The sequence below is a fragment of the Antrostomus carolinensis genome, unplaced genomic scaffold (genome assembly GCF_000700745.2).
Source record: "Antrostomus carolinensis isolate BGI_N321 unplaced genomic scaffold, ASM70074v2 scaffold5143, whole genome shotgun sequence".
NCBI classification, from domain to species: domain Eukaryota; kingdom Metazoa; phylum Chordata; class Aves; order Caprimulgiformes; family Caprimulgidae; genus Antrostomus; species Antrostomus carolinensis.
Window position 1 is genome coordinate 27,146 of NW_010302994.1, and position 12,255 is coordinate 39,400.

The 12,255-nt window shown below is 37.8% G+C and overlaps 1 protein-coding gene across 1 annotated transcript in view; it reads left to right on the forward strand.

Moving 5' to 3' along the window:
- The window catches only part of VWDE (von Willebrand factor D and EGF domains), a 35,551-nt gene that overhangs the window by 21,956 nt on the left and 1,340 nt on the right, over positions 1–12,255 (forward strand). Inside the window, exons 15-29 of the mRNA XM_029083998.1 lie at positions 34–148; positions 1,995–2,245; positions 2,364–2,583; positions 3,134–3,271; positions 3,879–3,941; positions 5,460–6,140; positions 6,472–6,567; positions 6,634–6,729; positions 7,227–7,322; positions 8,677–8,772; positions 9,110–9,205; positions 9,687–9,782; positions 9,882–9,977; positions 11,234–11,329; positions 11,895–11,998. Coding sequence (XP_028939831.1) covers positions 34–148; positions 1,995–2,245; positions 2,364–2,583; positions 3,134–3,271; positions 3,879–3,941; positions 5,460–6,140; positions 6,472–6,567; positions 6,634–6,729; positions 7,227–7,322; positions 8,677–8,772; positions 9,110–9,205; positions 9,687–9,782; positions 9,882–9,977; positions 11,234–11,329; positions 11,895–11,998 — 2,340 coding nt within the window. The remainder of the gene's footprint in view (positions 1–33; positions 149–1,994; positions 2,246–2,363; positions 2,584–3,133; positions 3,272–3,878; positions 3,942–5,459; positions 6,141–6,471; positions 6,568–6,633; positions 6,730–7,226; positions 7,323–8,676; positions 8,773–9,109; positions 9,206–9,686; positions 9,783–9,881; positions 9,978–11,233; positions 11,330–11,894; positions 11,999–12,255) is intronic.

Below are 12,255 nucleotides of genomic sequence, written 5' to 3' on the forward strand. Positions count from 1 at the left end.
AAATTAATCAATCACATTGTCATTTCTTTAAAGGAGAAAACATGCAACATAGATGGACTCTGTTATGGTGAAGGTGACACAAATCCAACCAGCCCTTGCTTACTCTGCAGACCTGACATATCAAAGTTAACATGGTCAGTTGCTGAAAGTAAGTTCTAAAGAGGTTTTCTTTAATAGCAAGAAGTTGAAAATCTACTATTTTTTTTTTTTTTCATGTATGGAAATAGTGACATTTATGTTTAACTAGTTAAACTAGTTAACTACCTCTGCTTGTAATTTGATCTTGGTTTTTATCTGTCATTTCTCCAAATTTCTGAAAATGATATTTTGTTTTCCAGACCATATATGTAAAAGTCAGGTTTTCCTCCACCCTGCACCCATCAAACATAATGAATGAAAATTAACAACACTCAGCCTAATTAGCGCTTTGCAGTCTTTTGATATTTGGCACAGCTAGATCCACAAATATGTCTTCAATGTTTAGGAATAAAAGATCTTTTCCAACAGATGACTCAGATTATAAACAAGAGGAGAACACAAGAAACTGAATTAAATGCCGTATCATATTTATTAACCACTTAATATTTTGACATAATTCACATTGATGGTGTAGATACATGGCTTAAACAAATACTTGAAAGTATATGTAAGGCTGTCATGCTTCAGTCCAGTTAGAAACCACACTAGGAAAAGAAAACCCCAATCTAGATTCTTCATTTTCAATCTCCATAGTACAAAGTTCTAGCCTAGAAGTTTTAGCTCTGCTGGCTCAGTTCTTGGCCTTTGGATATCGAAATCATATTGATCCCTTCACCAAGTGGGATGTCTCTTGCGGCTTTACTAGTAACCATTCAGCCTGCCCCATCAACCCAAGTCCATAACATCTCAAATACAAGAGTTCTATGAGTGGGTGGATGTGCTGGCAAGACTGCCTGGATTGGGAAGGGTCCTGTATGAGTGGGACTTCTGGTGCCTGTCTTGCTGTATCTTTTCTTGGTTCAAACTTATACTGAATGCCAAGGTAGCTATACCTACTCCAAAAAAATGAAACATGAATGAAATTCATCCAGCAATCAGGGAGTCAAGGGATTTGTATATTACAGCCACAAACTGGAATTCAGTGTTACCAAAGTCAGAAATGAGAGAGGAATGTAAACTGGAGGCAATTCCACAAAACCAAGGAGCACAACCTCTTCTCCAGGTTGGATGACATTAGGAACAGGGTGTCAGAATCTAAGTGCTGGAACACTGATTACAGCTTTTTCTCCCTCTGTGGCTTCTGCCACAGTGTGTGGGTTCCTGCTTGGAGCAATCACTTCACTGTAACCCAAAACTTAGCAATCTTAAACACTTTCCTATGTCCCGACTTCAAAACCTATGCTCTCCTCAGGGCTTCTGCTTCTCTCTTTCAGAGAATTTGTCCTGGTGCTGGGCTTTTGTTTGTTTTTTTTTTTTTTCCCTTGGTGTCCCTAGAAGTCTAGTTAGTCATGCCACATAGGTTATAGCTCAACAGTGTAGGCATCTAAATGTCTTACCAGTGAGTAAGGTGTTGTGTGGTTGAAATCTGCCCAAGGAACAGTGAGTAAATGACCGATTCCATCACTCTGTGCTCAGTTTTGCTAAGATAGTCACTGCAGCCCATTTCCAAGTATTTCTTAACAATGTCTGTTCATTTCTTAAAAGAACAGCAGTCACCTCAGAGTTTTATGGCTTCCTGTATTTCATCTGTAAACTCTCTCTGCATTGTTAAATATACAGTGTTTAATTTTGATAAATTCTGAGTTCTTTCTGTGTATAGAAGCTCTTGTGTAGTATGAGTCATTTCTTGGTTACGTTATTACAGTTACAATGCATTTTCCTGTGCCATTCAAATGACATCAGAATTAAGAGAGATAATTACATGTGACTTCCTTAATAGAAAAATATGCTTTTTTAAATTTTTATATGTAAATTGCAACTTTTGCTTAAAAAAGAAAATATCTCCTTTGTTACAGACAACCAGCCTCCACTGCTTGAAACTTTTCAGGGTATGCTACAGGCGTTTTATGGAGAAGATTTAGTATATCAGTTTTTGGCTTCAGATCCAGAGGGCTCTGCTATTCATTACACTTTGGATTCTGGTCCAGAAGGTGCCAGTCTTTCCCCATCAGGTCTACTTTTGTGGAAAGCTGTGTCAATGAGTCCCCATAAATTAACATTTTCTTTGACAGATGACTGCAATGCAAAGACTAAGGTTGAAATAGAGGTAATGAATATTACAGTAAAATGACACATACTAGTAAGATGTTCAAGATATCTAATTACAAAACTCATTGCTAGTTCATATAAAAAAATAAAACTATCTTACCGGGCATGTCTTGTAGGTCAGTGTAAAATCATGTGATTGCCTAAATAATGGCTCATGTGTGACAGACATTAATTTCCCACCCGGAAGTGGAAGATATCTTTGTGTGTGTGTGGCTGGATTTGAAGGTGATCTCTGTCAAGTGAATACTGATGACTGTAAACATAACCAGTGTGGTATTGGCAGATGTGTGGATGGAATAAACAGCTATTACTGTGAATGTCCACCCGAACTTCAAGGTAAATTGCTACTTTATTTATATAGGACTTTTAAATTTTATGTCTGCTATTTTTTTTTTTTTTTTTTTTTTGTAAATTTTTGATTGTAAATAGCTTACTGTTAGAATATGAAGAAATTTTACGGTCTTGTGATAAAGTTATGTGATATACTTCAAGATTTTTATTGCATGACTATAATGGTTGTTTATATTATGAGACTAAACTTCCATTGTTTTGCTCTGCATATGTAAACTCAGCAACATGGTAAAACATAGGAATGATGAGTTTGGTTAGTGTGATTCCTCCTGTGCCTGCAGATAAACATGTAGTTCCCACAGCCCATCTTCTCCATATTCCGCAATAAGCAAGATACTTGATAGAAGACAAAAAAATGTGAATATCAAACCTAGTCAACTGTTCTTATTAGATGTACTGAAATACTTTGTTGCACTTGATAGATGCCCTTTTTGTATTTCAGCGCCTGCATACGTTCTACTTTTTTATTTCATAAACACACTGTCAAAGTCTAGTGACACATTATTATAAAAAAAACCTCTGTTTTTCAATGCAGGTAAAAACTGTCAAGATGATGTAGATGAATGTGTATCCAGTCCTTGCTTCCCTGGAGTATTTTGCTTCAATACTTTTGGTTCTTACTATTGTGGTCCATGCCCAAATAATCTGCAAGGAGATGGGAAGTCATGTTATGGTAAAGTTACTTGTTTTTCAGAAGAATGCTATTATCTTATTGTCATTCAGGTAAAATATCTTTGATTGTTCTTCATGTTTCTAACAGTAACTTAGAACTCTTTTCAGTAGTCATCAAAATAGGACTGTGTCTCTGACTGTTGATGACTGGGACAGAATCTTAGTTGGTGACAACATCAGACTGCACTGGGTTACGTAGTTGTAAAACACTTTTTCAGGTGACTAGAAGAAATAGATACAAAATACTCCAATTATTTTATATTGGAGTAGAATACAATGAAATTTATTCTTTTTCTTCATTATTTTCATAATATGAGCACTTATTGACAAAATATTTTTCTATTAGATTGCTTAACACAGAACTATTTACCCAAATCAAAGCACACTTGCCAAATAAGATGCCCAAACATTTATTTACAATGCAATTACTGAATAACTTGTATTTTTAAAATGCTCTGTTGAAAACTTTTAAGGAATAATTTTTGCTCTTTATCTGCTTTCTGGATTTTGAGTAATTTTTATGTAGTAAAACTTTAACTCTGTTTGTAATTTAATTGCAGGTGAAGCAAAAGTAACTACTAATGTGCCTTCACGTCTTTTGTTTTTAGAAAGCTTTGAAGACACGAATGTTGAAAGAGAAGATTCCACACGAGAAATTGGAGGGAATAAAGGTGATTTTCTCATTAAGAAAATGGAATTTCTGATTCACGTACTGATAAGAATATAGCTGGCAAATAAAGGTTCTAGTCAGTTTTATGTTATTCACTTTAATTTTTCAGTGACTCAATTTAATTAGATACTGGGGTTGTATTCTGATCTGAAAAATGAGACTGAAATGTCAATATCAACAAATCCCTTAGGTCAGTCAAGTCATTTTATTGACAGTGTGATGTATGACGTTCTTAACATTGCCTTTTGTTTTTGTGACTAACCACTGACATAAAATAGGTAACATGGGGATAGGGACATCTGTTATATGAGATAAGTGAGAGTTTATGTCATCATGTTGAATGCCATTTTCCTACTTTAACTTAAAGGAAAGGTGAAGGATATGGCAAGTGAATGTCTTAATTCCAAAACTCCCTAAACATTGCTGCTGGCATTTCCAGCTCTGTGTCTGCTGGGGCTTTCTTTGCAGCAAATTCTTGTGTCTTTTTCCCTTTGTCTCTGAATTGTTAGTGGGGGAGGAGGAAAACTCTCACTCCACTGCCAGTGCTGGATAATTCTTCACTGGCTGCAAACCAGTTTGCTTTTCAGCAATAGGAGACAGCACTCTGTAATAAGATTCAGTAATGTTTGACCTTTTGTAAACCATTTTCAAGTACTGATCTAAATGGGGTTAGGGACAGAGCTTACATTAGGTTGGATAATCTCCAGTTTCATTCCTTCTGTGCCTCATAATGCTAAAAGCCCACATACGGCATTCTGCCACTCTGGGATTACAGTGCCATCCTCCTTTCCACACCCACCACACCACCTGCTTTTCCTGGGTAGAATATGAAGAACTTTTCATTCACTTTGCACTCCTTTCAACAAGGAGGCTGAGCTGGTCTCTGGTGTATATAAAACACATAAAATATGCTACTAATAAAACCCATGCAGAAACTTTGAGGAAGTTGATAAAAATGTTTGGAGAGTAAAGCATGGCAACACTTTTGCTTCACCTAAAATACTCTCCATGGTATGCCAGTAAGTATAAGAATGTACATACTTGTGATTAAGTATCTGCTTTTAGACTTCAGGCTTATTAGTAGCACTTAGACACACTGGTGAGCCATAAAGAGTATCTTTTCTTTAAACTCTGTTTCAGTTATCTAGTTGGAAGCAGTATATGGAGCTGGTGATGAGCTCTGACAGTAAAGCTGTTTATTGACCCAATATGGGAAAATCTCTGCTGTCTGCCTTAGATATGTGGCGCTTTCTCCTTATCTTCCAGCCATGAAAAGGCCAAGGTGAGGGTGAGAAAGGACGTGGCCAGAATACCTTGATATTCTCCAGTTCTGACAGTTAGGAGTTAGGTTCTCCTGCATATGTATATTCTGGTATAGCACATGGAGGTACTTCCTGAAGCACAGAATGAATGGACTGTACATTTTTCTGTTCAGAAGACATTCCTCACCCTCAGAAAGAAAAAAAGTCTCATAATAGTCCTGTACTTTTTTCCCCTCTTTCTTTCTAACATACTGTAGGTTTTCAACAATCATCCTTTGAGAAGGTTTTAAGCATCTCAAGCTGCATTCCCAGTTCTACAGATGTCCCCAAGAGTTTTATTTCTACAGAAATGGTCAGTAGCAGCACTCCACTATCCTCCACAGTAAAAACAATCACCAGTTGGAAGTCACTTAATTCTCAGGGAAGTGCTTCTGTACAACCTACTGTTACTGAAAACATTGTTCATGCTCTCAGCACCATCAGTGGTCACCTTGCTAACATGGAAGAGAGTTTTTCAGTACACACTGTGATGGCTGCATCTTCAACGACCCATGATGCATCACCCGAGAAGAAAACAAGGGCACAAGTTGAGGCCTACAGCTATTTTGAGACCAGCAGGAAGACTTCTTCTAGCAGCAGAACAAATACAAGCAAAGGACTTGTTTTTCCAAGCAAAGTATTCAAAGGTGGAAATGTTCACAGAGTTCAGCACCTGTTAACCAAGCATAAAGCAAGTCCTTTACCTTCTGTCCTTCTTGAAGTCACTGGCCCACCAAAAATGCTTCCTGAAGAAATAAGTGAAATAGTGATTCCTAAAGCAGTAACCTGTACTGATTTACCCTGTTTTCCTGGCGTATCTTGTGAGCCAAGTCAGGATGGAAGCATCAAGTGTGGTCATTGTCCTTTTGGTTATTACGGAGATGGCTTCACTTGCAGAGGTATTACGAATATCTGCGCTAAACGCTTTGCAGAAGAATCTTGTGACATCTTTATAGCTTGAAAGTACATTGTTACTGTGTGATCAGTGAAATGCATAGGGTATTGAATTTTCTCATTTTCATTATTAATATTGGCATAGCCTATAGGCTTTTAGTTTTATTGATGCACTTAAAAATATATTTTCCTGATATGTCCCAGGCTACCCACTTACGGGCAGGGACCTAATGGATTCTATGTGATCTGTTCGTTATGTTAGGCAAGACACATCTGTGCTGAAATGCCACTTTCATTTTGCTTATTCCTTTCTTTGTTTTCTTCACTGCCTTTCAGCAAGATGTAGACAAACATGCGGCAAAAATATGGAGTGTGTGGCACCCAATATTTGCAAATGCAAGCCTGGTTATGCTGGTTATAACTGTCAGGCTGGTGAGTATGGCATTTTGATTTAGCCTGTGGTAACTCCTATCCATGAATTAATGATTTTTTTCACAGCTCTCTGCAGACCTGATTGCAAAAACCATGGGAAGTGCATTAAGCCCAACGTCTGTGAATGTCTACCAGGATACAGCGGCTCTGCTTGTGAAGAAGGTAAATAGAAAATATTTTGCTTTTGAATCCATAAATACCCAAAGGATGCTGGAAATATCTTCTGTGACTGTTCATTCTGACAGCAAAGAGGTGTGTTCATTTTACTTTTATTTTAACAGAACTCTTTGAGTAACATGTTGGTATATACCCTACTTTTTTATATATACTGTAAATGTTGCTTGTGATTGGATATTCCTAAATTTAACTTTCACAGCAAGGATAGGAGTTCACCAGTGAACATAGATGCCTCTAAGCTAAACAGTCCCAAAGAGTGGCAAGTCCTGTGTGGAAATTGTCTCAAATTTCCTTTCTTCAGGGTGACCACCACTGTTGGAACTCTGTGTATTCTGTTGGAATCAAGTTCTTCTTGTTACTTATTCTTGTCAAAAGGCATTGCATATGTCTCCTTATTTTATTTCCAGTTCTTTGCTCACTGTCAGTTATTAACATTTCCCTTTTTCTAAAGCATAATTGATCCATGCATTCTGTATCTGCAGCACATTGTAAACCACCCTGTCAAAATGGAGGCACATGCTTGGCCAGAAATCTCTGCACCTGCCCATATGGTTTTGTGGGACCAAGATGCGAGACAAGTAAGCCGAAAAGCATAGGGGAATAATACAGAACATTTCTCCTGTTCTTCAGAAGCAAGAAAGCAAATTATGGTTTAAATTTTTGATGTACTCTAATGCTAGCAAATGACATAATACCTATGCCTCTTTGAAGGCTCCCCTACTTGGGCTTTTTGAACATGTTAGATAGTATTTGTGCATAACTTTGAAAACATAACGTACTATAAAAATTGCAAATAGTTAATTATTTATGATTCACAAATGTGGAAACACTGAGCACATTGCGTGTGTGATACTACCTTCAGAACACACATGGGTGTTTAATATGTCCTATTAATATGTATAATAGCTTTTTAACTTCTATCATCTTAAATTGGGTAGATACTGAGATATAGTCACAAGTTCTTTTCAGTGAATGGTGGGTGAGAAAAACTGGGATACAGGAAAACTGAATTCAGAACCACATTATGGGGTCTATGGGGTCTTTTTTTTTTTTTTTTTTTTTTAACCTGGCAAGAAAATTGTAAAATTTGCTGTGATCATAGCTGAAAAATTGCAATTGGTTAGTCTCATGTAAATTGTGTTCTACATATCAAATTCTACATGCTGCAGTTGGCAACTCCAAATTTTAGGTAGATTTCATACTGGTAATTTTTATTGTTCAGAGTCCAAATTTAGACATGCTGTTTATATATCATTCACTTCAATGTGCCACTGCATTATTGACTCTGAATTGAGAAAGTCCTTTGTTCATCTTCTCCTCAAATCCCAGAACTCTTCATTCTCAGTCTTTTTTGTTCTGGTTTCAATTGTGACACACTCAAAAAAATACTGCTCTTTGTTAAACAATATTAAAGAGAATGAGATGTCCTCATTCTGAAAAAAATATTCATGGTTTTCAACAGCCATGATATTTTAATGGCTTTGCTTGTTAGTCTCATGCCAATCTATGCATGCAGCTGCACTTGCTGAAGTGATGGAGGACATTTGAGTGAACTTTCTTGGAGTCCATGAAATCCATCATGTAACATGGTCCATTTGTCTCTTAGTATTGAATTTCCAAATTTTTATTTGAAATTTTCTAGATTTTTAACACTGAATATAACCAGACCGTCGATAATTACATGGAAAGACATTTTACCTACCTTTATAGTCTGGTGCCAGCTTTTTATGACTTTGAGACTAGATTAATCTATTCAGCAATTCCTCTTCAGCTGGTAGAATTGTATGTTATTTCCAGTGTTAATATTTGGGAAAGAACTGAAAAATGAATCAAGCATGGTTTGTAACCCGTCTTTCTCTCCCTCCCTTCCTCCCCCACCCTGCCTCCTCTTCCCCCTTCTCCTTTGTTTTTGCCCAACCTCTTGGATGGTAGTGGTTTGTAACAGACACTGTGAAAATGGTGGTGAATGTGTTACTCCAGACACCTGCCAGTGTAAACCTGGGTGGTACGGACCTACATGTAGTACAGGTAACACTCCTGCAACTTCCGTGTTCCTAGGAGAGGGTCCATAGGACCTCCCATAGTTTGAAATTTGGAACCACGTGGCTCAGGCAGCAGCGATGGTGGCTGATTACTGCTGCAGAGCCCCTGCACTCCATCTTGTCTCTGCATGTTAGTTCTGCTGCCAGCAGCACCTCTAGAAAGTCTAATACAGATCCTAAAATTTTGAGTAAAGATTATATGTGAATGTTGTTACCTGCAGTTATCTTAGGTGTTTAATTCCTGACCTTGCAACAGAAGGACATACTTTATAGAATTTATTTGGATGTCATGCTTCCCACTCTTCCTGGCCCTGTTTCTGCAGCAATGTGTGACCCTGTGTGTCTCAATGGTGGTTCCTGTACTAAGCCAGATGTTTGCCTCTGTCCACATGGATTCTTTGGTGCTCAGTGTCAGAATGGTAATGTTTTGGGTTTTTTCCTTTATTTTTCCCCCCTCCCTTCTTAGCTGCCATTATGAGGAAATCTGTGAGAAAACATTATCTTAAGACACAAAATTCACAATCAAGTAATGTACCTGAGAAGTGGTGCAGAACAGAGATTACATTATCTTTTAGATTTTATGGGTGATTCAGTCCAAGAAAGGAGATTCAAAATTTGCCTTGTTTTCCACTCAGCTTTTGAGCAGTGTTCCCCCAGTTCCATTGTACATTATGTACTGTGGTTTACTCGCATACACATACAGCTGCCAACCTTGATGCTTTTTTATCTGATTTTGTCTTTGCTGTGGATGTAGGCACCAATCCACATTAATATGATTTTTATGAGACAGGCCTGATAGTGCTGAATGTCTGTATAAGCTATTGGAATTCTAGTGTTTCCTAGAAGTATATCACTAAGTCAAACCACATGCAAACTACAGCCTCTGTTTGTATCTTTCAGCTGTCTGCAGCCCGCCTTGTAAGAATGGTGGTCATTGCATGAGAAATAATGTCTGTACTTGTCCTGATGGTTACACAGGTAGAAGATGTGAAAAAAGTAAGCCAGTGTTAAAATCCTTCCAAGATCTGAAAGTAACCAATACATTATTCTGTAATCAGTTAAATGTATTAAGCAGCAGATGTTTTTGCTTTTAAGGTGTCTGTGAGCCAAGGTGCATGAATGGGGGAAGGTGCGTAGGGCCAAATGTTTGCTCTTGTCCTTCAGGATGGAGAGGAAAAAGATGTAACACTCGTAAGTATCTTGTAGTTAATAGGAGAAACATACCTTAAAAGCAATATACTAAAAACTAAAGGATAACTCTGTCCACACAAGTAATATGAGGTTAGTAACAAAGAACCTAAGAATATACACACATTAAAAAAAAATGGTCTATAATTTGGTAGCAAAATTTAGGATGGAGAACTAATACCATGCAATTCTTAGGCTAAATCATGAGACCAAAATATCTTTTAAATTCTAGTATAGCAAATAATTTATTTCTTAATTCTAGTCTAAATAAGAAACATCTGTATTTCCACAAAGAGCTGAGTCAGTGAAGTGAAATTATTTCAATTTGTGCTGTAGGACATAAAAGCAGATATAATAGAAAAGAAAGTACAGTGAAAGATTGGAAAACTGTGGAAACATGGTGGGAAATGATTGTAATAGGAGATGCAATGGGCACAAGCTTTTTAGGAAGGGCAGAAATAGGACTGTGATGGTAGCACAGCTGTGGGTAACATTGTACCTTAATGAAGATCTTGATGGTGCATAAATAAAATGTGGCAGCGTGGATAAAAGCAGAGTGTGCATGAAAATCAGCATGAGGATGGGTGGTAGAAATCCAATAGATAATGTTAGTGTCTGTCATAGTACCCACCCGAGACTCAGATATTGATATGGCCAATGAGCTCTCTAATGGCATGGAAGAATAACAATTTTCCCTGTATTACTTTCTGTAATTATTGTAAAGTTTTATTGAAAAAAATATTACCCATATTGACGGGGTGAGATAATCTTGGACACTAGAAGATAGATTTGATTATCAAATAGTAAGTTAACCAATGAGAAATAATAGTGGTTTAGATTATGGCTTAATAAGCAGGGATGAATGTGCAGAAAAATGGGTCATAGAAAATAACTTTGGATCAAATGTTCATGAGCTGATTTGCCGTGTGTTAAGTTGCATGACAGACAAAAGATCTCTCACTAAAGTGTGGCTTTTAGAAAGGTAAATTTGGAAAAAAGCAAAGTTATTTAGTGACCCTGACTTAGTATTTCAGGCTTTTGGAGCAATCTGTGATGCATCAGAACATCTCAATGCACGCTTTAGGGCTTTTTGTTTCTAGTTGCCTCTCTTCTTTAATATTCTGTTGATCATCAGTGAAGATGATGTGACTCTTGTGTATGGAAAGCACTCAACCCATTATGGGCATCCTGAAATGTAAATAATTAGTAGAAGTATATCACTTGGGACATAACGAAACTTTGTGATGATGTTTGTGCAGCAATCTGTCTTCAGGAATGTAAGAACGGTGGGGAGTGTATTGGACCAAGTACGTGTCATTGTCCTCCGCAGTGGGAAGGAATCCAGTGTCAAACACGTAAGAATGATGTGACCTGAAACCTCTTGCTTCAGCAACAGTTAAGAATGCGTCAGCCATACATAGTGCCTGGAAGTCCTGTACCTTGGTTGCATTTTAACCCAAATCTGTGTCAAAGGCAGGATAAAGAGCAGAGATTCCTCTGCCTGTTCCGAAGCCTCCCAGAATACCACAGTAGTCTGAGACCATGGCAGTGCGCAGTGCCTTGCTCTAACACCGTACGCTGCTGCAACAGCCCCGAGAGGCCATTGCAGTACCTTGAAATAGTCAGGTGCTTTACAAAACACCTTACTCATGTCCCTCACTCTGTCTCATTCATGCCCACAGCATGTTCCCATATTAAATCCGCATCAAAGCAGAAGGGGGCTGGGATAGACATAAGAACATTGTTGGCTCCATATGATTGTGAAGTTTCCTTACACTGAGAGGTGTCTCCCTCTGAAAATACCTACCAAGTTCTCAGCTCCTATAAACAAGCAGAATAAGTAGCTAGAGATAGCAGCCACTTTTCTTTCAACAAATTATTTTCCAGACTAAAACCATGTACGTACCTCTCTTGTTTTAGCTGTGTGCCACCAGAAGTGCCTGTTTGGAGGCAAGTGTGTATCGCCTAACGTATGTTCTTGTCGTCCTGGTTATACTGGAGTCCTCTGTGGGAAGAAAATTCAGGTATATGTAGAGTCAAGACACCATCACAGATACAGCAGTCTGGGAGTCATTATCTAGTCCACCCTTGTCCAATGAAGCAGCACGAAATACACCAAATGTGTTTGTCTAATTCCTTCCTTTCAGTCTCCAGGGAGGGAAAATCCATAAAATTCCTAAGAGCTATTCCAGTAATTTATAGGCACTAATCCTTACAGCATTGTTCTCAATACCTAATGTAAATTTCCTTTGTTTCAAATTCAGCTGATTATCTCTTGCCA